General features: G+C 50.7%; 8 protein-coding genes across 8 annotated transcripts; 5 read left to right on the plus strand and 3 right to left on the minus strand.

Annotated features, from left to right (window-relative positions):
* Positions 1–236: 236 nt before the first annotated feature.
* On the plus strand, positions 237–1159 carry K444DRAFT_165212 (uncharacterized protein). The gene has a single exon (XM_024870690.1). The coding sequence runs from the start codon at positions 323–325 to the stop codon at positions 905–907; it is 585 nt and encodes a 194-aa protein (XP_024743075.1). The 5' UTR covers positions 237–322; the 3' UTR covers positions 908–1159.
* Positions 1007–3702, plus strand: K444DRAFT_518188 (uncharacterized protein; the record flags this gene model as incomplete). Its single annotated transcript, XM_024873843.1, has 3 exons — positions 1007–1153; positions 1439–2918; positions 2969–3702. The coding sequence occupies 3 exons, from the start codon at positions 1007–1009 to the stop codon at positions 3700–3702; spliced, it is 2361 nt and encodes a 786-aa protein (XP_024743076.1).
* Positions 3703–5144: 1442 nt separating this feature from the next.
* K444DRAFT_624680 (uncharacterized protein) lies at positions 5145–6020 on the minus strand (the record flags this gene model as incomplete). The annotated part of the gene is made up of 2 exons (XM_024882433.1): positions 5145–5720; positions 5889–6020. The coding sequence occupies 2 exons, from the start codon at positions 6018–6020 to the stop codon at positions 5145–5147; spliced, it is 708 nt and encodes a 235-aa protein (XP_024743077.1).
* Positions 6021–6692: 672 nt separating this feature from the next.
* Positions 6693–7021, plus strand: K444DRAFT_514103 (uncharacterized protein; the record flags this gene model as incomplete). Its single annotated transcript, XM_024873533.1, has 2 exons — positions 6693–6812; positions 6908–7021. Coding segments are annotated over 2 exons (234 nt in total), but the record flags the coding sequence as incomplete, so codon positions are not given.
* Positions 7022–10985: 3964 nt separating this feature from the next.
* On the minus strand, positions 10986–13400 carry K444DRAFT_580966 (RNI-like protein). The gene is made up of 6 exons (XM_024877725.1): positions 13257–13400; positions 12914–13051; positions 12752–12865; positions 12578–12705; positions 12023–12521; positions 10986–11965 (listed from the first exon to the last, which is right to left on the minus strand). Exons 1-6 carry the CDS (start codon positions 13374–13376, stop codon positions 11270–11272), a joined length of 1695 nt encoding a protein of 564 aa, XP_024743079.1. The 5' UTR covers positions 13377–13400; the 3' UTR covers positions 10986–11269.
* Positions 13401–15885: 2485 nt separating this feature from the next.
* K444DRAFT_640112 (extracellular lipase) lies at positions 15886–17590 on the plus strand (the record flags this gene model as incomplete). Its single annotated transcript, XM_024884459.1, has 2 exons — positions 15886–16464; positions 16514–17590. The coding sequence occupies 2 exons, from the start codon at positions 15886–15888 to the stop codon at positions 17588–17590; spliced, it is 1656 nt and encodes a 551-aa protein (XP_024743080.1).
* Positions 17591–18624: 1034 nt separating this feature from the next.
* Positions 18625–21476, minus strand: K444DRAFT_580972 (P-loop containing nucleoside triphosphate hydrolase protein). The gene is made up of 3 exons (XM_024877726.1): positions 21170–21476; positions 20778–21103; positions 18625–20733 (listed from the first exon to the last, which is right to left on the minus strand). Exons 2-3 carry the CDS (start codon positions 20997–20999, stop codon positions 18868–18870), a joined length of 2088 nt encoding a protein of 695 aa, XP_024743081.1. The 5' UTR covers positions 21000–21103; positions 21170–21476; the 3' UTR covers positions 18625–18867.
* Positions 21477–22666: 1190 nt separating this feature from the next.
* K444DRAFT_624684 (uncharacterized protein) lies at positions 22667–25072 on the plus strand (the record flags this gene model as incomplete). The annotated part of the gene is made up of 3 exons (XM_024882434.1): positions 22667–22893; positions 22942–24771; positions 24820–25072. 3 exons carry the CDS (start codon positions 22667–22669, stop codon positions 25070–25072), a joined length of 2310 nt encoding a protein of 769 aa, XP_024743082.1.
* Between the last annotated feature and the right edge of the window lie 46 nt (positions 25073–25118).

The raw sequence follows: 25118 nt of genomic DNA on the forward strand, positions 1-25118 counted from the left end.
AGACCTGGCGGGGGGGGGGGCAAATTTCAATGGAGCGCTGAGGAGGCAATTCAACATCGGAATTCATTGCTACGATTTTGCTGGGAAGTTTTCTCTCGTATCTTTGTCTTGTCTTTGTGCATCAAGTGTTGGGAAGTGAAGCGTGTGTAAGGCGAGGTTCGACAGTAACAGTACATATAGTACAGGCACGGAGCACAACCCCGCAATCCACGTCAAAAGGATGGAGGCCCAGCAGGGAAGCTCCAGCGGGACTCGCAGCCGCTCCGGCACTTGCTTGAGCCACAACTTACAAGAAACTGTGAAATACGTGTAGCACAGAGTTATGTGCTTCACACCGTTCCCTCCGATGAGGCAGCGCGCTGTCCTATTTCCCGTCAGTCACAGGCCGGCCTCCGCCATCATGCACAACTCCACCTCCAACACCAACCAACTTGGAAGCCCTCCGCGCAAGGCGCATTGCCGTTTATTGGCGATCGATCTGTCACATGGCGGCCAGCGTGCACAACCACAACCACATCCACATCCCCGGTCCCCAGTCGGGCTTCCGTCCTCGCCCTGGCCACCATTATTGGTGAATTGCTCCCTTCTTCACATCACCCGCAACCCTCGATCCCTGCGGTGCAGGCCTGTCTGTGTCCGAGTCCGAGTCTGCAGACGAAGAGGAGAGGAAGAGGAAGAGGAAGGCAAGCCGCTCGGGCGTTTTCACTCGGTACTACCCTGGCGGCTCATTTTCTCCAGCTTTCCTCCCCACAAAACCTCGCTATTAAAACACCGAGCCCTCGTCCACAACTCCACCGAAAAAGAAACACATTTGGCTTGGGACCTGCGCGTCGCGTCCACTTCCGATGGATGTCAAACATTCGCCCGAAGCTTCCATGCGCTCGGGGGGGACCCAGCCCGACAGTGACGACGAAAACGCCTACAGTGAGGACGACAGCGGCGGTGGAGAAAATGGCGAAAGGCCCCGCAAGAGACAGCGGCGGCCTATGTCTGTATCGTAAGCATTATGCCCTCCCCAACAGATAATGGGCTTCATTCTGGCTCTCCTTCACCAATCGCAGATCAAGGGGACGATGGCGATGCTGCGAATAATGATCAGGGACAGAATTGGCTAACCATTCGTCGAAGGTGTGAGCTCTGCAAGCAAAGAAAGGTACGCTCCTCGAAAATTGCGGCAAGTGTTGAGCTCGCACGTTCTAATCCCAGGCTCATTGCAAATCCATACATTTCAAGATCGTGGTGTTCTCATGGTCCACCAACGGTTCTCCATGGCCGAAGTTGGGTTTCAGGCTGTGTTGGTCGAAGATGGGAACTCCGTTCTGCATCTGAGCCAATGCAGCCATCTCACAGGCATCACATTTTGTCCGATCACCATCTTCTTTTCACATTTAGGCGCTTCGAATTTTCAGCTTCACTGTACGTCCTCTAACTCTTCTAGGTAAAATGTGATAGAGGCCAGCCTTCCTGTGGTTGGTGCACCCGCAATGGCGCCATCTGCGAATATAAAGAGCGGAAGAAGCCCGGTCTGAGAGCTGGGTATGGTCGAGAATTGGAGCAGAGACTGGACAGGTTGGAGGACATACTTCGGTCTCATGCTCAAATACTCGAATCCTCCTTTACAAACAACAGCAACAGCCTTCCCAGCGACCATGAGACCCCTCAAAGCGTTCCAGGGTATCGAGCAGCAGATCCTCGACATCGAAACCATATTCCACATGCTGAGACTGCTCTTTTCCTTCAAAAGCCCGCCACTTTCAATGGCAATCAATCGATAGACTTTGGAAATCCAATGCCTCAGACTCCATCCATTTCTTCAATCCACGGCGACGTCTTCCAGCAGAGCATGCAACAACAAAACCATAACCACACGCAGCCAATGCAATCCGGACAAGCCCCTGAGTTCTACAGCACGAATCAGCCTCCACTCGAATCGCCGAGTCTAAACATACAACAAAATCTACCTGAGTTCACTACAGATCACGCTCTTCCGCCATACGACCTGCTCTATGCTCTTGTAGACCTCTATTTCAAGTACGTCAACACTTGGTGCCCAATTCTGCACCGACGATCAACTCTCGACTCTCTGTTTGGCCCGTCGACACTCGATGAAGCAGACCGAATATTGCTGCACGCCATTGTAGCGACGACCTTGAGATTCTCGACGGATCAACGGTTGACAGAGGACAGGAGGCGACACTATCACGACATATCAAAGCAGAAAGTTCTCCTGTATGGACTGGAGAACTCATCTGTTAAAGCTCTCCAAGCTTTGGTTATATTGGCCTTGGATCTCGTGGGAAGCAGTAATGGTCCTCCCGGATGGAATCTATTGGCTTTGATCACTCGATCTGTTGTTCAACTAGGACTTGCTGTTGAGACCACATCATTCTCCGTGTCCCCTATGTATCCCTCGATCTACACCCTTCGAACTATGGTTCTGCCCGAAGCCGATAACTTCATCGAAGAAGAATCTAGGAGACGCCTTTTCTGGATGGTATACCTCCTTGATCGGTATGCCACTATTGCCACCGCATTCGAGTTTGCTTTGGACGAAAAAGAAATCGATCGAACCTTGCCCTGCCGGGATGATCTTTGGAACAAAAACCAAAGCGTCCAGACAAGGTGGTTCCGTACAAGTGAGAGGACGGAGTACGATATAGACAAGCCAGAAAACCTGGGAGCGTTCTCCTATTACATCGAGATTCTAGGGATATTGTCTCGAATTCACAAATTCCTGAAGAAGCCTGTGGACATCAGTGCCTTGTCTGACGTGGAACAATGGCAAGGGGAATACCGGGAGCTCGATAACAGGCTTACATCTTGGAAATTCGATCTTCCGGCAGATTATGGTAATATGGCAAAGCTTTTCCAGCCAGGAGGGAAAAGCACCATTAACTGTGGTTGGGTAATGTTGCATGGTAAGCAACACGAATCCTTAATTTACGATGCAAAGTTAACATTTCTGTAGCCACGTATCATACCACCGTCATCAGACTCCACTCATCGGCTGCCTACCCCACAACTCGCTCACCTATCTTCACCCCATCTTACAGCGCGAGCCAACGGTGTCATGGCGCAGTTGAGAACATCGCTGCGCTTGGGGAGTTTGTTGTTTCCAACGGCATGCTCCCCAAACTCGGGCCTCCTTTTGCCTTCACTCTTTGGGTTGCAGCCAGACTCTTACTTGTTCATGGCTCAACAATCGAACATAAACTGAGTCCTCAGATCCAGTTTTTCGTTGACACTCTGCGAGAGATGGGTCGGTACTGGCTTGTCGCTGAGCGATATACGGCCATCCTTCAGCGCGTTCTGGACGAGCACCGAGACTCGGAGCAATCAGCTGCTACTAATGGCGAGCGTGTTACTCCATCGTCTGTGAAGATCCTTGCGGATATGAGACGTTGTGCATATGATCTTGACTTCTTGATATCGCGGCAGCCAAAACATGTTGGGATGGTTTCCCGAATGCCGAGCGTTACACCAGCCAGAACACCAGCGCCCAATGAGCTCGAATATCTGGATGTCTTCGACTTCTTCAACGTTCCCAGACTTCCCGTAGCTCCTGGATCAGACACGGGCCACGTCTCTGGAAACGGAGCCGACATGCATATGGCTGAGATGATCAATGGGTCAAACGAGTTCAATATTACCAACTTCATGGTGGATGCCAGCTCGGATTGGCTTTTCAAAAACCAAAGTTGAGGACTCGTGGCGTTAGAACCGACGTTGCACATGGACTTGGGGCAAAATATGTGGGTTTGTGTTTTTGCACGGCGCTTCGACCTAGGTGAAAGGCCCGATATGAGGGTAATGGGAACCTCTCCAAGGGAGAGATTTAATGAAATGCGTATTGAAAGTAACGTCAGACGGAGGAGAGGCTGAAAGGATGAATACCTTGTTGCGTGGACTCCCAGCAAGTTGCGGGGTGACAAATCGAGAGGCACAAAGTGGCCGGATAGGGAATGAAGCATCTCGCCTGGTATTCAGCAGCCGTTTGAAGTGATGCTGGTCGTATTGATCCTTACATCCTCAACAGCCGCACGACTGGAAATGCCTCGGAGGTCGTCTCATTACCTCGACCCGCACGGGGAAGAACTCAGCTTCGAGCCGCCCGCCTAGCTCAGAAGCTGAGAAACCCGTGTGGCATGTATATGAAGTTGATGGGACGATATTAACTTAATGACAGCAAGCGCCAAATACTCACCAGGATATTTTTCTGGGCTTCCTTTCTTGCACAAAGTCGAATCGCGTACCCCCGCCAGCCCCAGGTTCCTCATCCGAATGCTCCGTCTCACGAACTCTGTTCATGAAGTAATCATGCCGATTATTGCAGCATCGCATTACTAGGACACTCGTGACGACATTACACATGTAGATGGGCGTCTACACAATCATTAGGGACGTTCTGGTGACTGCTGCCTTCGATTCACGGGGTTGCCGAATTACTTATCACTCGGCATCCGCTCCGGCCTCAGTCAGCAGAGGGGGGTAAAGCCACACTGAGGCGGAGTGAAACATATCGTAAGGCGGCCAATGTAATCCCTGTGTGACGACGCCATGCTTCCCGGCAAACCGCCAACCAGGGACACGACCGGACACGCCTAGCGAGGCTGACCCTCTGCGGCCAAGGCAGATTGGTCCAAATGTACGGACGTACTGATACGGCAGAGTACGATCTTGCACTGCTAGAGCGAGGGGTATCGTCAACTTCACTTCAGATGAGATCTGTTTCCCATTGACCTAACCCTGCTGCGTGTCCCCAAGCTTCGTACCGCAGCCTACGAATGGGCCGCATCTGAGACACAATTCACATCAGTGCGAGATTGAGATGCAACTTTGATTCTTTTGGGACCCCCTTTGCAAACTTGCACTTGCGCTTGCTCCCCACCGCCCACTCAAGGTGGAGAAATGTTTGGTGTCACACGCTGCTGTGGGCCTACTGTGGAAGGAAACGGACAAGAATTGACCGCCTGCTGTTCTCAGTACGCTCACCGAGTTCGAATGAGGATAACCAGCAGATGCAAGTCCTTTGCAATTGTTTCATCACCTGGTCGAGCTGAAGGAGCACGGCAATGGAGTCATATCTGCTCTTGACTGCATATCTAGCACCGCAAGACCAGGCTCCCAGACTCATTTATCGAGCCTCAGGCCGTGGAAGGCTGGTGACAGGGGCCGATTGGTGAAGATACGGCCGCAGGACTGGCCGCGCTTGTGGAACCGCGGACTGAAGATGGGTTTCGAGGATCGTGAGAGCACAAGAAAGGCGCGATCGAGGGACGGCGCCATCGGTGGTGGCATTCGGGCGATCTCTGGGATGCCATTGGGGCTCTCATTTGTCCGGCACTTTCTTGGTGCGCAACGGCCTGCGCCCAAAGCTTCCACCATCGCTTCCATGCTTCCATGCTCCCTGTTCCATCCCATGCTCCGTGCTCCCGTGCGTACGGCGCTCCAGCAATTGCCAATTGCGGTGGCAGGGGCCTCGCAACAAGCACAGCCCCTGCATTCGGCCACCGTGCAAGTTTGGTGCTGGTGGTACTCGCCAGGTCGCGGGTAACTTCAAAGCGAGCAGCCGAGCCAACTGTTCTAATTTCAGCGTGCTGCTGACTTCGCTCACTACTCGGCTGCTCCTCCTCTAGGCTCTCGCGCTCTCGCGAACCGCACTCGACCTCCCCGCGACCCAACGCCCCGAGCTCACCCATCTCATCATCCTGGACATCTGTCTGCCACAATCGTTCCAACTACTACTCCGCAGCGACATGGCATGGTCGTCCCCCAATCAGCCCGCCCGTTCACCGCAGATGTCCGGCCTCACGATCGCTCACCACGGGATTGACGTGCCCCGGCCCGCTCACTCATTCGTTCCCCGACGACGCCCAGTTCTGGCTCACCTCATACTTCTCCCATCTGCCGTCGCACGCGTCCAGGACTCGACGACCCGGCCCAGGCACATGTGGGAGCCTGTCCACCCAGAGCCACATGCACTTGTGCCAATTGGACCGCTGTGGTTCCCTCTTTAGCATCTCCCGCGTTGCCGCACTAACCTAAATGATCCGCGAGATCGCGTAATGGACCAGGCCTCCGGTATAGCCAGGTACTACGCTCGAGGCTGAGGGTCCTCCTACTCAGCACATGGAACGAGCTATCTCTCAGCCTTCGAGGGGCCTTTTCTCATCCTGTAAGCCACCGATGGGCAGACCAACCGTTTGGGTCTTGGGGCCTCGGAACAACGCCCCTCCTTGCAGGACTCTGGACTAGCACTGCTCTCCCCCTCTGTCCTCGTCTGTAAAGACACTCCACCCTCGACTCATCTTCTGCCCTTCCCCCCTCCCTGGTATAACTTCCTGCATGCTGGCTTGCATACGGCTTCTGCACTTCATCCCCCTCCACCACCCTTCACTGTTGCCTTATGCTTCTCTGGCAAGTCCTCTAGCCAAGCCTCAGTGGTTCTTAAGGCAGTCATACCCCTCAGCGCAGATGACTCTTTTGCATCACCTCGCTCTCTGTCGTCTGCCTTCGTTAGAATTTCTTTGCTCAGACTTCTCTTTCAGTCTGCTTCTTAATATATTTCATAACCTCACTGCCGTTTATCTCAGGCCCTTTCATAATTCTTGTCAATCCGTCCGGCGTACCCCTCCACCATTGCTCCTGTTCCCCCACTACACCTCAACTTCATCTCAGCATAGCATCTCACCATGTGCTATCTCGTCGTTGAACGGTACTCAGTGTGCCGCTGCTTATACTACAAGCACAATGTCGACATGTGCGCGGCATACGGTCAGCAAGGGCACCCAATTCAAGAGAGAACCGTGCTAGTCGGCTACGCCTGTGAGCGACATTCCCAATATCAACAACCAGCAGAGTCATCTTCAAGGGGTGGCTACTCGGATTCAGGTTATGGGACAGCGAGCCATGGTTCGCACCGACACCAATCGTCACGGCGGCAACGGAGATGAAACATATTGTCTTCGGTAACGGGTTATGCATCATGGCAGATCTTTCCTCTCGTGCGCTTCGAGTTCGACGACTGGAGTCATTATCTCTTCTCATTTCGTGGAAGGACCTCCTCGGCGCCGCCATCAGAACTCACACTCCTACTCGTCGGTCACGATCGATTGATGGCTTCTTCTGCGCCTTGAAGGACTCGCCCCAACCCTTCCTCGAGTCTATTCCTCATGAACAACGTACCTCGCGAGACACGACGAACGAAAACCAACGAAAGAACGAAATGATACGCGCGATGCCATGATTCTCACGAAGTTATCGAAGGCGCAAAGAAGGGAACATACACGGTGGGCTCAAGCCCGAACAAAATATACACGGATGGTCACTCGGATCTCGACACTACACTCCTCGAATCGAAACTTTGCATTGCATATTTAGCGGTACCTTTTCCACAGCATAGCGTCGGCATTGGGTCATTGGGCATGGTGTTCATTCTCTTCAGCGCGTCATTTCTCTCCTCCTTATTTTCTGCTATTTTTCTGAATTTCTTTTTGTAATCGTTGCATGGGATGGATATGATACCAAGGTGTTTGGAAGGATACATTTTGTTATTTTGGGACTCTCTGCTCTCTTTTTTTTATTTTTACAATGATGTAATCTGAGATTCATTATTCTTGCAATTCCTATTTTCAAATTCGCTTTTCTCAACACTATAGGAGTAGAACTCCCGCTCAGGCAGCAATCAAGGCAACGCAAAATTCTTGTTTTCATAGTTTTTTAGGCAGAAAAAAGCAAGGCGACGGAAGGAATGGAGGGGCAGGGCAATCTTTCGGATTCGGATCGCAATCAGGCTGCGCCTGCAGGAAGCGTCGCCAGGGACACGAAAGGCAAAGGACTTTCAGGAAAGGCGCGAAGACGGATATTGAATACCATGTTGTTTTCCTCGATCGCGCGTTTTGCTACTTTTCAAGTCACCATGTTGATCATGACCTTGTGTACTTGGAATCACTTACTTTATCACTACTTCTTGCTCTTCTTGCTGCTTTCAACTTTTGATGTATAATGTAGTGTGGTGGACATCGTTGCTGTGCAATGGAACGGACTCGTGTGATGTATTGGGTGAGGAACTGGATGACGAGGCTCAGGCAGTCGCAGCAGTCATCGCAGGAACCGGCGACGTTGGGCTGGTCCAATCATATCCTTGTCAGGCCGTGACACTCCGAGCACACTCATACCTGGTGTAACTGTATTTAGACCCCAACCATTTCCGGACTGCCTACTTACGGCTGGCTCTTTCTAGTAAGAGCTACGCGGTGCGGGTTAAAAATAAAAATAAAAATGCGTCTTCAACTTTTTAATCCCTCAATGGTGAGTTGAAAGGTCATGAGATCAGGGAGTGTGTGTAATGAATTCGAATTCGTCAACTCCTAACGTTGTCATCATCGTCCTCATATCCCCGAACCCCGATAGCCCTATGCCGAGTAACATAACCTCTAGAATCACAGAATGGTCGCCCTCATGACTGAATCCAAGTCGGCTCACTTTCGCCCCTCAAGCATCAATCTGCATCTGTCCACATCGACGCAACTGCCTTAACACGGTCTCCGAATCAGTGCGAATCCCCGAAGGCAGCGAGGCGGTCCCGACGCTTCGGACTGTCCTCTGAGACTCGGGGCCTTTCACTGCCTTTACCTTGGTCGTATATTAACGGTTAAGGGATGAAGGGATGAATGAGACATTCCTTCGTTCCGCCCCGTTCGTTTGCCAGGCCGTTGGGACGGGCAGAATGTATCCTCACCTCTCCTGTCCTGTACTCTGCCTACATATGGATCTGGCTCGTTAAGGTACGAGGCGATGTAAGCAATGACGCAAGTCCTCTTTTCCTTCAATCATTGAACAGAAATCTTTTATTTTGATTAAAATAAAATAAAGCTCAACTAAATTTCTTCCCATTTCCCTATTCAATCTAGAACACCTTCTAAACAAATAATTTCAATTTTTAATTATTATTTGATTTTGTTGGCGGTTTTGTGGAATGGGTGGCAAGTACAGTATTCCGAGATGACCACTTACTTGCTGGGCAAAAGGCAGGGTTTGTGCGGGAGCCGTGCCATCTCGTCAGCCCAGCCATTCAGGGGGGTTTATTTTTAGACCCCACGCTGGCGGAGTGGGGTGTTGGCGGGCCTCGCCTTGGCGAGCCAGCCTGTCCCACGCGAGACCCTTGCTCCTTCAGGGGGGGTGGAGGGTGATGGGAAAGAGGGGGGATTCATGGGAAAGGGAGAGGAACGAGTGAACCTATGGGGCGAGGGGCCTCGTATTTTGGGACAGGGACGGGGGGCGGACTCCTTTGAGGCAGATTCTGACGGAAGGAGGGGAAGAGTGGCGGGGTAGAGAGGCTGGAATGGGTGATGCGGGTTTTGGATTTGACTTTTCGGAGCGTATTGGGGGCTGAAGCTGAAACCTCTTACCCGGCTGGTAAGTCACGTCCAATGAGGATATAGGATTGGCATTTGTCGAACCTGATGCTTGATACGAAAGCAAAATCCAAATTCAGCAAATTTGCCCCCTTCCCTCCCATGAAAAGATATTTTTAAAATGGCATCGGTAGTCAAGACTCGACAAGGCTTCCAGTTTTCCCGATCCCAAGCAGAGCCCGTGGGACCATTGCCTAGATATCGCTCGCTCGCTGCCGGCAACATGATTTCCCGTTCTCCTCCCTCCCCTTGAATCTCAAGCTTACTCGTGCCTTCACCTCAGCCCATCCCACCCAAAAAAAAAAAAAACATCGCGGAAGAATTCCGAGTATGCCTCGCTTTGCCTTCTCTGACACTCTCTGTAGCTTGGATAAGGTATTAGATGCTGATGCTGATGTGTGGTGACAGGGAGCGGGCGAGCGCGCCTGCCCCAATGTGTAAGACTTATGTCACACGCTGGCGCTTAAAGGTCCCTGTATCCACGCGAGACCCAGAACATACGCTGCCAGGCAAAAGGCACATGAAATATCCCGCTTATATTGTGTGGTGGCGAGACCTGAATATCTTGGCTGGGGACTCCAGCTTGGAGTGAGTGAAATTTTGGTAAGCCTCCGCATTTGATTATCCAAAAGGCGAAGCGCTCTTCGCGTAGAAAAACAGAGGACACTGACTAACTTTTGATTTGACTTTGGAGCACCAAACTTTGAAAAGCTATTTTTAGTTCTATGTTTTGAGAGAGAGGAAGAGGGAAATGTAGATCAGGTCAGACGTTACATCCGATATCTGGCTTGCCAAGAATGGAGGACAGTACGTAATTTATCTGGATGGGGGATAGATACATTGTCCCCAAACAGCTTCTTCTCCGTCTCGTCGCGGCCTTTTGGTAATCACGGCCACGAAGGAGAGCTTATTTTTGCCCGAGTGATGGACAGCTCTAGTTACGATAGAGGTAAGCCAGGCTCCGTGTTCGGAAGCGGAACGGGAAAGTAGTTGCCAAGCCGATGGTTGAAGGGGTAGTAAGCAAGCAAGGTCTTCGGGAGTAGTGGGAGAAGGGTCGGATACCGATAAGAAGTCGGTGATTAGTAAGTGGGATTAGGAACTGGGTTAAGCTTGAGGTGCTGTCACCGGGCGAACTTGACGGGTTGGAGTTTTGTTTCGGCCGTAGAGGGTCGGCCGAAAAGATGGAAGCTTGAGTAGTTGAGATATTTTGGCTGAGGCAAGAAAGTCTTGAAATGAGGCGAGGGACGGGGAGAAAATGAGCGGTCGAACATACTGCTGCTGGTGAGGCAAGATGCGGAATTTAGACAACGAAGCAGTGAAGAAACTGCTAGATAGAGGTGAGGTGCGGAAACCAAAGGCGTACGAGTGAGGATGCGATAATGCGAGAAAGCTTTCATTGCGTGATTGTGGCACTACACCCATTTTCTTCACAACTACGACATAGAGATGAAGAAAATTCTTGATAAAGACACCAGTTTGAGGCAACGAAACGTCGTGTTTTGCGGTTGGAAGCACGAGTCTGGATCAGAGTTTGAGAGGCTGAACTACAGCTACTTGTGCACAGGAACCAGAGAACCTGAGTCTGGAACGAGAAACTTCTAGATGGAGGCAATTTGAAATTTGATGGTCATGAGACTTCGTTTTGGCTCCAGTGCTAATCTGAAGCTTCTGCGAGTGTGTAGCGTTACATCCACATGGAAAAACAAACCATTTTTGCCAGCACCAGTCAAATTCAGACTTTCCAGATGTGTACGCCCTTTATGCATCACCCTATCCTTTCGTAGACGCTGATTTTGTGACAAAATGAAGAGAAAACGCCCTCAGTCAAATGCTCCAAGCTGCCATCCTTACGATTATGCAAACTTCTGCGCAAAAGAACTGTTCCAGAACGACTTCCTGGAGTCCTTGCGGTTGAAATTGAATTCCACTTCAACGCCCTTCCACCGAGCCCAATCCACAGCATCCGAGCTAACGTCGACGCACTCATCGAGGTTCAAGGATGTGATCCCCCTTTCAACAAACTTCCGCACTGAGACTCCAGTCACCCTCGTTCCTGAGACATCTAACTTCCGTAGCTTTGGGTACAATTCGATGATCTGAAGGATCCTTGCATCGTGTATTTGCATCGTATTGAGTGAGAGCTCTTCCAATTCTTCGGACGGAGGATACTCGTCTGCAGCCGGTCCTGGGCGATGCTCGGAAAGGCGTGCGCCAATCAAGAGAGACTTGAGTTTTCCATTCGCAATTGATCGTATGGTGAGGACTTTGAGCACATCAGAGCTGATGTTAGTGCCCTCGCAGTTAAAGGTTTCGAGTAAAGGAAGCTCTGCTGGGCCCTCTTCATCCACACCAACGTGCAGCAAAGCGTTGTCGCTCAGATTGAGAGACTTCAATGTGTTGGGTAATTTGGGCAGGCGCCTAATCTGTGTGTTACTGAGATCCAGATGCTCGAGATTAGTCCACGTTGTACAGTCGACGAGGTTTGGCAGGTTACCCCAGTTATTCAAGGTGACTGAACTAGCATTCGGTGTAGAGTCCCGAAGGCCATGCTGAAGGCGAGTCAGTCGAGTTATAAAATATACTGAAGTCCGAGGAACGGCACTTACAATATCCAGGGCTGATTGCCCATCGGACTCGAGATGTAAGGTCTTGAGTGATTCCATCACAGCCCATCTTCCAGTAAGAAATCCACCACGGGGTCCGGTTACTCTGAGGGCCGTAACAGTAACCAGAGATGATTTGCAAATTCTGAGAGCCGATTGGACAGTGGAAAGGCTCATCTCGGTATTTTGAGAGACATAGAGGGTTTCGAGACTCTTCGCATCAGACAACGCGAAAGTCAGCGAATCACCAATCATCCCTCGACCATGCATCTGTAGCTCCTTGAGCATCCTGCAGGATTTGGTTATGAATCCCAGCCTCTGCGAGTCAATAGCCTTCATACTCAGAATCGCACGATCCAGAGTCCACTTCGACCGCCTGAAATGGACCTTCAACGATTTCTGGCTAATAGTTTTCTTGACATTTGTTGTATCCAACGTCGTCCACAACTTGTGTGATGATTCAAGCAACCTCTTCCATGACTGCGTGACAGAAAGGCAAACACTGACATCATGAATTAGTAGGATGTCAGCTGCGATTGAGTCAATATTGTAACCTACATTCGATCTCGCATGGAGAGGTTCAGACAGACCATTTCTGCTAATTCCAGAGGTAAATACTCCAGAGGATCACGGCTCTTTTCGGGGGTCTGCGCCTGCCGGAACTGGTTGTATACCAATTGCAGTTTCTGGAACATTAGCATTGGACCTCACAGTTGCTTTTGGGCGGCTTACAGTGCGATCATCGTCAGCCCCAATCTTGACCTTTGAAAGGCCTCTCTCATATATCTTCAAAGCGAGTTCGGGTTTTTGGAGAAGCCGCAAAACCTTTCCACAACGGAGATAGCCCTGGGTTTCGTCAGAGGATCAATCACACATCGATGATTTGAGACATACCTTTGAGAGCTTTGGCATCTCGTCGATCATCTTCTTGGCATCCCGAAGTGCTGGTTGCAGATCACCCAACTTTTCATAAGTTGCAGCTCGAGCGTCGAGAGCATTGAGTAGAAGATGCTGGGAGCTGTAATTTACAGCCTAACGTAATTGTTAGCAAGGTCTTTGAAACATGGTAACTACTTTTGATCAAGCTTTGCGTAGCCAACACAGGACCGTGAAGATGATCGGATTCAAAGGAAACTAGACAATGAGATTCCTCCAGACACGGCGAATGATCCAAATCACCATACATATAGGAACTCCAGTGTGCAACAAGGGGGGAACGAGATGGTGAAGTGGATACCTGTGTGAAGGCCACAAGCGCTCGCGCATAGTCTCCCTTTGCATAGCGATGTCGACCTTTGTCCATCGGCCCCATCCCTTCCTCAGCAGCTTCTGGCTTCCCCATTCCGAGTGGGTTCATGTGTGTGTGCTTGTGCTGGAGGAGGATGAAGGGAGCGCGTCGAGATGACGCGAGGTTGTCGACTCGGCAAGCCGGACCAGGATGTTCGAGAACAGGCTTCGCGTGACAGGGACACACCAAGTATTTATTACGCGCCAGTGGCTCTTTCAACCTTCCATCCACTTCTCAAAAACAATGAATATAACAAAGCCACGGTTACGCGCATCGCCTCTTCTCCTTCGAATGCTGCAGGAGGCGCTTACCCCAGAGATTTCTGGCATGTTATCTTTCCACTTTGAGCGCTTCTCACAATACTAAACTTGCACTAGCCTCGGAGAAGTTTCCTGAGTTTGCTAATTATCGTTGAAGGGGCCAGTGGCTTCTCGATGTGGAATCTCTCATCAACAACTCAAGCGCGCTGCAGATCCACCCAAAGCTGTGAAGCCCTTGCCGCAAAAGCCGGGGTACTCGATGTATTCAGAAGTCTGAGTCTCAGGGCTGTTGAGTTTGAGGATGTACAAATCTTCGTGCTTTCATTAACCATTCTACCTACTTTTCATTCAATTTCTTTCGCTGTCGCATCGAAGGGGGTATCTGCAGCGCGATGGCTTTTCAGCCGTCTTTCAAGCATTCCTTTTGGGTACAAACTCTAGTAAATACGAAATACCCCTGCAGACCCAGGTTTTCTAATAAACTGGGGAGTAGGACAGTGTGCAACTCTGGCGATTTGACGAAACTACAAGTAGAAGGCCACATGGATGTTCCTCTCATTTATTATCTCGAGCTCGTTGTTCTACAATTCTACCTTGGTCAAGTAGGGCCAATTATTTTCATCTCTTGAAGGGTACTGATCTCTTATTCAATCGAAGGCGACGGATACGAGTAATTACTGGCTCGGTTTGGTCTGGGTCAACTTCATCACCCAGATTTCAGCACAATGCTCGAACGACATAACAATCCCACAATCGTAATGCAGCAGCAGCAGTCACTAGTTTTGCACCACCTGGCACAAGTTCGAGCTTATGGACCCTGCACATGCAAGTCGAGAACTATCAAAATACCACCACGAAGCAGTCGGACAACACAAGAGAGTGGCTCAATATCAAACCACCACAGAACATGTCTTCCCTCGACCTCTCCTGGGCAGGTTGCAGAATCATCTTCATTCTCAAAAATGCTGGGAAAGGTGCAACAACAGGCAACAGTTGCGACGGACACCTCAGCGCCGACTGTCAACAAAACCTCACGGTTGCTGGACTCCCCGCTGCCCAACGGCTTGCTGGGACTTTCGGCGAGCCCATAGCAGGTGATTATTGTCGGGGCCAACTTGGCAACGCCACCTTCAAATACATCCCAGCCTGCTATCCAGAAGCCCAATAAAGACTTTCACCCTTCAACAACATAGACTGCGCCAGTAAGATCCATGCTCCCTCCCAGGCTCGAGACTCCGAACTAACCTTCACAAAGTCGAAAATTTCGGTGACCCGGACCCAAACCCATACACCGACACAAGTGAGCTGTGTGGCAGAAATATTGGAGAGGGTGGGTCGAACTCGAACTTCTTTTTTGCGTCAGGGACTAAATCGGACGCAGTGTAGACCTATACGAATTATGATAAGCTTGTCAATGACGTGTCAGTAGTTTTGATGATTGCTTTTAGCAAGAACGATACGAGCTTCGCGATTCGAGGCTGTTGTGTGTGAGTACGAATAGTACCATGGCTGGGAGTAGACAGCGTTCGGCTGGTAATGGGCTACGGAATATGTATAGGGAGGCTTGGTGGTTTGGAGTTGGGGCGCTTATGATCTCGGCGTAAAATCATCTGAGGGATTTAGAGGACGTCAGGGGTGGAACAAGGTGTCAAGGACAGTCCAGTTGGGGATGAGGATAACCTATATGAAACCTGGTCCAAATACTCTATTGGCAGCCCTACATTGACCTCCGTGAATTGAGTGAAAGGTAGATTCTGACTTTGAGATGTTGGTCCTAGAACAAATACCAGGTATAGAAGAAGGGTTGTTGTTACATGATGTCTCTATGACGAATGAGGCTATCGGTATTTCTAAATCTTTAGCCAGAAACCTTAAAATCGTCGGACTCCTACCTTGAGCTCCTACAAGAGCAATAACTTAGTGTCATACCCATATTTCTTGAAGAGTGATTTCTCACTTTCCATCAATGCCCTTGATCACGTGACGTACTAGAACTTGGCAGCCCCTCTTCGGGCCCTACTAGTAACATCAGCGCAACACCTCGTTGCACAGATGGAGCATTCAAACTCCACTCTTTCCAAAGAACTAAACACTCTTGTCTTCATCTAGGAAGAACCATGACAAGACTCACTTACTGCCACGGCAGACAGACCATTATTCACTATCGATAGTGAAATGACACCAAGCGACTCGGCACCATGGCGACATCAGGCAACCGCATAAAGTGGCTAGCAGCGGTCTCCATCAGCAGCATCCTCCTCAGCAGCATCTGGCTCCTGCGTATCAATTCTTCGGGACGACTTCACCTCATCCCGACAATGCCGAGACCACGAGTCTCAACCCGCCAAGGAACGATCGTCGGTGTCGAGGTTGAGCACGGCCTTCCGCAGCCTCTTGAACAATTCCTCGGGATTCCGTATGCGTTGTCCACAGGCGGTGAAAGGAGATTCAGTCCTCCTGTTCCTGTATCGCCTGTCAAGGTGTTTGATGCGAGCCATTATGGCCAGCGGTGTCCGTCCGGCTCACGTGATGCAACGCCAGAGGGAGAGGACTGCTTGAATCTCAACATCTTCAGGCCAAAGATCAGAGATGAGAGCAGGAAGTTGCCAGTATTGGTTTATCTCCATGGTGGAGCATTCAACTTCGGTGCTGGGAATGCTAGGCAAATCCCTCATCTGGTAGCATGGTCCGCAGAACCAATGATAGGAATCAGCTTCAACTACCGTGTTGGAGCTTTCGGCTTTCTGCCTTCGACATTTATGGAGGAGGAAGGACTCCTGAATATCGGTTTGAAAGATCAAGCTCTATTATTTGAATGGGTCCAGCAGAATATTGCAGCCTTTGGAGGAGATCCGGATAACGTGACGATCATGGGGAGCAGTGCAGGAGCCCACTCGGTATTGCCTCCCTCCACACTTCACCGACAAACATCTAACAATCTTCTAGGTCGGTCACCATCTCCTCCATGATACCCACAAAGCACCTCCTTTCAAAAGAGTAATCCTCGAATCGGGAGCTGCAACAGCCCGCGCTGTATATGCACCCTCTAATCCCCTCCACGAGCAACAATTCCATGAATTCCTCCAAAACCTAAACATTCCCTCCCTGCACACGTCTGAAATACTACCCGCTCTCCGGTCAAAGACCTTCCTCGAGATCAAAGCCGCTTCCGGAGCTATCTTCGAGAAATACAACCCCTCAGTCCGCTGGCCCTTCCAACCCGTAATCGACGGCCCAGGAGGCATGATCCCCATCGCTCCAATCGCCGCCTGGAAAGCTGGTTCCTTCCACCGCATCCCAATACTAACAGGATTCAACGCAAACGAGGGCTCGATTTTCGTCCCAGCAACAGCTTCCAAGTCGCAAGAATTTACCGGTTTTTTCAGGACATTGTTGCCCTCCCTTCCGAAAGACGATCTCGTTCTGCTCAATGAAGTATACCCTGATCCCCTTATGGGAAAAGATGAGAAATATAAAGAGACGAGAAGAGGACTCGGGGCACAGTTTATGAGGTTGGAGCAGGCGTATGGGCATTTTGCTTATGTTGCGCCAGTGCTGCAGACTGCTTTGTTCGTTTCCTCCTCTTCTCCGTCTGTATCCAACTCCGCCTCCAAAGTGGAGGAAAGGAAAGAGACACCACCAGTATACCTCTACGAATTCGCCCTCCCGACAAATAGCAGTCTCCTCGCCTACCACGGCTCACATGCACCGTTCATAACGCACAACCCAGAAATTGCTCGTCTCTCACCTACCGTCAATCAGATTTCAAATGTCATGCATGCATACTGGGCGAGTTTTATCTTGACAGGAGATCCAAATGCCGTCAAGGGGAAGTTTGGGGATAGAGTTGTGTGGCCGAGATTTAGTGCAGATAAGGAGGACAATATGGTGGTATTCGGAGAAGGGAACACCGAGTTTATTGGTAGGGGAGATAAAGGGGACGTGGTTAAAGTTACTTCTGACGAAGAAGTTAGAAAGGAATGTGAATACTGGATGGAGAGAACGGAGTTATTCGAAATTTAGAAGAGAAGAGCGATAAAGGCAGACCATCAAACGATAATTTAAGTCGACACACGGAATCTCAGCGGAACGAGAACAGATGTGACTTGCTTAGCACGGCACGCAAACTGCACGTCCATTTCACACTACCCTTGTGAAACGGAATAAGGCATCTGTCCACAGCTAGTTCCATGCTGGGGAAAGATTAACTGTATGCAAGAAACTGTGCTGGGTGGAGCTTTCTTTCAGGAGCGCCGGATTGAAGGACAATTGGAAGTGGCAACCAGATAATCAGTGTTACTCCCAAGATTATGAAAATACATGTGCGAAGATGACAACTTCCCGGACGGGGTCAACGATCTGGGATTAGAGGAGTAGGGTCCATTGTTGTGCGGTAGATGGATGATACTCTTTGAGATGCTTCGACAACAACTCTCACCCTCATTTTGAAGTTTGCACCCAGCATGCCCCCTCACTTCCTGGCCTAAGATGAGCATGCCCAACCTGTGGAGGGCACACCCATGCATTACGCGTCTCCTCCATGTCAACTATATATAACAAAACAAACGAGCCCGCTGCGTATATAAACTCTCCCCAAGCATCACGCAAAAGGCAATTCTCCCTGTCAAAATTTCATTTGCTCCACTTCCATTCATTCTCTATCTATCTAAAATCCAAAGAGAAGAGAGGCGAAGATACAGACCACGAGTACTCTTCACATTTTTATTGCTTAGCTTTGATATGAATGAGGTAGAGCAATATCTAGCAAGACTTTTTACTTGCACCACACCGCACCATCCATGCTCCTTGATTATTTCTCGGTCAATTTTTGTTTCGTTATCGGCGTGGAAGAGAGAAAGAAACAGGGATTTTGGTTTGGTTTTCGTCGACTTTTGTTTATATATCGACATATCGTCGCGTCTTCAGACAAGGCTGGCTTCTCTTATGACAGTCGTGAATTGACTGGTTGCCGCGCGAGACAAGGAAGCATCCCCAACTACTGGTAGCTTGAGGAGGGGGATTAGGTTAGAAGCAAGGTTAGGGGAGGAGGGTGTGAGGACTTCAAGTTGGACGTTAAAGAGAGATTGGGTCCATTAATCATGTAGTCTTGGAAGTAGGAGTTGTGTGGCTTCAAAGTAGCGGGGTTTCCGTGCTCATTGCACGGGCACGCACCGCGTTGTATCTTGTCAAAGCTTTCATTCTGGCCTGAGACAATTTTCAACCTCATGGAAAGCCGCAGGTTTGAGCGAACAGAGTGTCGTTGGTCATGCTCACCCATTCATTCTCCCAACCTAACCCAACTATCGAATCTTATAGAAATCCGGCGCGTACTCCACCAACCAACCCTTCTCAATCTTACTCACATCCCGAATAAAAGTCTTATTCCCCGTCTCCATCACCTCGTGGAAGATAACCCAGTCTGCCTTGCGGTTAAACATCAGTGAGCTAGGATGAGCGTGTAATATCGTGCCTCCGGCTACGTTCCTGAATGTGCCGTCCGGCTGCATCTTTGCTGCGTGGGCAAAGAATCCGGTTGTTAGGCAGCGCCGGATTTGCTCGCCTTTATCGGGACCACCAACCGCTAGTGGTGTCTTGTTGGGATTGGAGGTGGAGGTGGAGGAGAGAGTTTCGTCGACGTTCATGCCGAATCTTTCCAAGTAGCGTTTGAGTTGTGCTCGGATGGATACAGCTCTCGTCATGGACTTGAAGTTAATGAAGTTGTCGTGGCAGAAGCGAGCTTCTTTCTTCCCCTTGGTAACGAACGCCTGATACACATTAAGAAGCGTAATATGGTCGCCCTCTTCAACAGCGAATTTCCTCCGCGCAGTCTCCATCTTCTTCTTCTCGCCGTCGTGGAACCAGATATTGCCTCCTACGCTCGTCATAGCTGCTATTGTTAGGATCTCGGAGAGACAGTTGAAGGAGGGGGCAGACAGCAAAGTTTTCGCCATCATGGGCTCAACCGCTAATTCCGCCATGCGGGTTCCGAGCGGCTTGGTGAGTTTGGCGTAGGTGTCGAGAGCCCCAAGGGAGTAGAGGAGTTCGAGGGCGCGGATGACGAGTTCGGCCGGGGGTGAGGTGAGGAAGTCGAAGCGGACGATGTTATCAATTCCTAGGGCCTTGAGCTGCAGTATCACCGGGGCGAGGTTGGATCTCTGGATTTCGGGGACGGTGGCTTCGTCCATGGATTGGAAAGAAGACTCCGTGTAAAGACGAAAGCATTTTCCGGGTTTGGTACGCCCGGCTCGTCCTGATCTTTGGGTTGCGGAAGCCTTGGATACCGGGGTCGCGGTGAGGGTCTCAATTCCGGTGAGGGGGTTGTAGGCGCGGAGCTTCACGAAGCCGGTGTCGACGACATAGAGGATGCCGTCGATGGTGACGGATGCTTCGGCGATGTTGGTGGAGAAGATTACTTTGCGGGTGTTTTCTGGTGCGGGTTCGAAGACGTACATTTGTTGCTCTGTTGAGAGGCCGGCGTAGAGGGGGAGGGCCATTATTTGTTGAGAGCGAGGATGGAGGTTTGCTGCTCGTTCGGATATTGCTTGGACGGCTGTATCTATCTCTTCCCTTCCGGTTAGGAAGACGAGGATGTCACCTTCTAGTTCTTTGGTGTGGATATCGAATACCGTTTGTACGGCTTTTTCGACATAATCTTCGGCTGGATTCTCCAAGTATAGGATGTCGACGGGATACATCCTGCCCTCTATACTGATGATGCGACCAACATTGCCTCCAAAAGCTGTATCCTGAGGCCCCGAGCTTCCTTGAGAGATCAGATCGTCAATGGTGAGGGCTGGTTCAGCTGTGGGCTTTTGCACTTCATCGCCCATAAAGAACTTCAGGAAATCCTCGGCTTGCAGGGTTGCACTGCTGATGATGATTCGTAGCTCTGGCCGTCTTTTCATAATCTTCTTGAGCACGCCAAGAAGGACATCTGTACTCAGAGATCTTTCATGAGCTTCATCCACCATGATGACCGAGTAACGTGACAGCAAAGGGTCCACCAACGCTTCTCTGAGCAAAAGGCCATCTGTGAGGAACTTGATCCGCGTTGCAGCCGAAGTGACATCTTCAAAACGAATCGAATAGCCCACCTCCTTACCAACTTCGCAACCCATCTCATCTGCGACCCGAACTGCCACAGTCGTTGCTGCTACTCGCCGAGGCTACGAAACGTTAGCTAGTCCCGTAATCGAGGCAGAGTGCATACCTGAGTAACGGCAATGACCTTGCCGTCTGAGCACCATCCTGCTTGCTCGAGATATTGAGGAAGTTGGGTGGTCTTTCCTGAGCCGGTTTGGCCAACGACTATTGTGACTGGATAAGTCTCGATGAGGTAGAGGAGATTTTGCCTATGTCGAGCAATTGGTAGAAGTGAGGCTGGCTTGTGGAGGGATGGGATGAAGGTGGCAGCGAGGTCGAAGTCTGCCATGATGACTGGCCTCACATTGCTGATAGTGCTCGGCTGTCTTCGCTTCGAGAAGCCTGTTCCCCCTTTTCGACAAGTCAAGTCAAGTCACGGGGTCCGAAGGTGATCTTGATGTTCGGTCAAATTTGGAGCAAAGTCTATGTTTCTGCCTAAGGCGGAAAAAACCAACGAACCTAATTTTATTGTTTTTGTGCTCAGTGCTCACAAATTTCAAATCTGACTATCACTTGCCTCTCGACTCTTTACCCGCTGCTGCTCAGCCACGCTCACGACGTCGTGCCTCAGGGATTTTGGATAATTCGCAAGTCAATTTAAAAGCAATATCGGCGAAGATTTGGGCCCGCTTCCTACTTTTGGGCCCGCACTGTGGCTGCAAAAGCCTGCAATAAACGGCGCGGACGCCAATCCAATCTCCTTGGCCCCGCTAGATGCCAATCAAACCCCATGGTTGAAGTTCTAGATGTGAGTCTTCAACCAGAGTGTTCGCTCGCGTGTTCATAAATAATAAGCAAGGGAGAGCGTGCTTTGGATTTGTTGAAGTCACGGTGAATCTCCAGAATGATTCACCGACCAGACGCCGATCAGGGTCGAGTGAAGTCAATGATCACCAGTTCCAGAGCATGCGTCGCAGATATATCTATTCATACACCGAGCGGCCGAGCCTGCCGTCCCCCCGGACTGTGGCCTGTGGAGGGACAAATTGGCAACGAATCGACAGGCCAGTTTGATGAGGCTTGCCCATCCCTGACCATTCGTACCTGAGTAACGGCTTTGGGGTTAGCGGACGCCGTTTTGGAGGTGGTGTCATGCCTCATTCCTCCCAAAGTCCCAACATTTCTATGAATAGATGCAGAAGATGCAAAATTGTGAAGAAAGAACGACGATGATAGAGATGCTGCGCGTCTTCCGGGAGCTTTTGGGGGTGGAGAGCACTCGCAGCCGCAGCCGCAGCCGCAGCAGCAGAAGCAACAAGGCCCAGCCGCCGTCTCTCATTTCGCCAGAGCAAGTGATGCTTGTTCAATCAAAATCCACTGTTTCGTCCCCTGAAGCCAGAGCCGAGCTCATTCACGCGGACTTGCCTCCTTCGGGCTAGCTGCCGCCAAATTAGCCAGGTCCCGACTGGGCCCTGGTCCAATCCAATTCAACACCAGCCAAACCGCTGCTGTCAGTCAGTCGCCTGCTGTGCTGCTGCTGCAACTGCAGGTGCTGGGCCTGTTCGTCCCTTCTCTCCTTCTCCTTCCCCTTCACCTTCTTCACCTCCACCTCCACCTCCTAACTTCACGACTCCTCGACCGAGAGCGCCTGCCAGTCGGGTCTGCCATTCCTTAGGTTTACGACCACTTCCGCTCCTTCTTCATGTTCCGACCATAGTCACTCCTTCGAGTCCGTCGTTTTTTTTCGCGTGCGTGTTGCAATTCAATTCATACTACGTTCTGCATTTACTGGTTCGGAGTTGTTTCAATAAGAGCATTGCATACCGCGGAGAGCGTGTCCACGAAACGAGCCTCAATCAACACAATCCGCCATCTTGTTTGCTTTTATCACGAGCTGCAACCGAAACCAGTCGCGCCTTCCTTTGCAGCACCGCCACGACAACTTACCTTTAGCGTTGTCAACCATTGCTTGTCGACTTCGTCCAGGTGACCGCGAGGTTGCTGGCCTCCGCCAAGATGGAGAACGGAGACGCAAATATTGTTAGGTTGGCGGCTCGCGCTCCACAGATCGTGGGAAGAATGGACACAATAATGAACATTGCTGTTCCAGACCGCGTTATAGAGGCGCGAGCGGCGACCACAACTTCATCCTCTACGGATTCGACAAGCAGTTGCGGCTCCAGCGCCTGCGAGCAACCCGTCAGCTCGTCGACTTTTACCCTGCCCATTGTCCTCGGTGTTGCGTAAGTATAAATTGAAGTCTTTTGAGCATTATATCTAATTTGGAACAGCATCCCTGTTATCGGCGCCGCCATCCTGTTCTTCATCCTACAGCGTCGACATGTACGCAAGCAAAGAGAGGAGGATGCAAATGATCGCCATGCATCTATGGACTTTGGCTTGGGAGATGTGCCACAACCTGGCAGACAGAAGAGAGCGCCATCTGCACTAGGGAATGAGAAGGAGTACGGAGAGAGGCCTGGTATGAGCCGGCGTCAGGTGTCTATGGATATGGCCATGAACAGTCCATATCTTCTCCCACCGGAGCTTCACAACTCGCGCGAGTCTATCCATTCTCTATCGAGATCGTTGGCACAACATGAAGATCCGTACCATCCAGTTACTCAGTATTACCCAGGAGACGGCGCATCTATCCGGTCACAATCAAAACAAGGTTCCTCCATTTATACTGGCTCGAGCCATGCGCCCTCGAGAATGCAAGACATGAGCACATCAGACCTTGTCGGCAATGCTGGAAGCATGGCACGCAGCAGCCCACCAGCAGTCTTTGTTCCTCCACGTCGTCAGAACTCGTTGCCGCCAAAAACCATGAGCCCTGTCGAATCTCTCTCTGACCCGGTACCGCCGTATCCCGCCGAACCACCCAAAGCATATATGCCCGATGTCCTCCCTTTGCCAGCTCTGCCAAGAAAGGGCTTGCCAAACTCACCACGTCCGGGGCAGAGTCCAACGAATCTTGCCCCAACCTTACCAAACATGGATGAGAACCGCGAGTCAACTGGCGATATGTCAGCCATCAGAAATAGCAACAACTATTTGGGAAGCTTTATCAACTCAGGCGCGCCTTCGCTAACTCCTCCGTCTCCACGCAAAGATCGTGAGCTCCCAACACTCCCAGCAGCAGAGCAGGAACCAACTCTCCCTACGCTCCCAGCAGTTGAGCAGCAACCAATCAAGCGCAAATCGCCGCCCCCAAGCATGAATAGCTTGCCTTCAAACCCTCGACCGGTACGAAAGGAATCAGTCCCTACAGTTCAACCTCAGACTTTTATGGATGATGAGAGCGATTATGGCGATGGTGTCAGAATTACCCCCCCATCGCCCGGGCGTGAAAATGCAGAGCAAATTCGGGGGCAACGTTATTCTATGGATGTTCCGCCCGAGGAGTTCGCACAAGCTGGATTGGGTGCTCCTGGATTCGACCCGAAGCGACTTTCAATGGGATTCCGCCCGCTGCCACCTAACAACCTGATGGAGACTGATGATCCTGAGATCAGAGCCAATCGAATTCGGTCATTCTACAAAGAATACTTTGACGAGAACAAACCAGCTCCGGCAGGACAGTATTATGAAGATTATGACGAGAACTACAACGGATATGAAGAGACCTCATATCATGATCCGGACTCTAATCAGTTTGTCATGCCATTTGCTGAACCCGTTACCCGTCGTGCTATGACGCCTCCTCCACGTGCTCCAAGATTTCAAGGACCTTCTCGACCTAGACAAGGTTCAATGGGCGCGATGAGCACTGGCGGAATGCGTGGCCCTCAAATGTATCCTCCAGGGCCATATCCCCAAGGTCCAAGAGCATACTCTTCTGCATCTGGACGTATGGGACCGGGAGCATACAACAACGGCCCAAAACGCCCAATGCCTCCTCCAGCTGCACTCAGTAGCTTGCCAACCCCATCCAAACTGAGAGACGACTCTTTTGCTCTGATGGGAGCTATCGACTTTGCACCACCGCAGTCCTATAGAGATAGGGCAGCTGGTCGGTCGGAGAGCCCGTTGGGCGAGAGACGCCCGTATTCACCAGCAGTACCTTCATTTGCTCCAATTGCCAGTGCATTTGAAGAACTTGCACCAATTCCTAGCCCGTAAGTAATCTTCAACCCAGGTGTGCACAAACTCTAACAGAAGAACAGACACTTGCTCCGGAAGTCTGGAACGTTCACTTCGCTCGACTTCGCACCTCCCAAGAAATTCAGGGATCCCGATAGCATGAGCGACGCCGGTAGCATTCGAAGCAACCAAAGTGGAATTTCCACGAGGCAATTAGGGGCTATCCGTAACGGAGCATACCGTGTCAGCCGAATCCCAGGGGACGTAGTCTTCACAAGAGACGATCTAGCAACGCAGCTCAAGCCTCAATGGGGCATGCGCCCCCACAACAGCTAGACTTGATGACCAACAATAATGTCTTCCAGTTTTCTCGTGGTCTTCC

The sequence above is a fragment of the Hyaloscypha bicolor genome (genome assembly GCF_002865645.1).
Source record: "Hyaloscypha bicolor E unplaced genomic scaffold K444scaffold_15, whole genome shotgun sequence".
Lineage (NCBI taxonomy): Eukaryota > Fungi > Ascomycota > Leotiomycetes > Helotiales > Hyaloscyphaceae > Hyaloscypha > Hyaloscypha bicolor.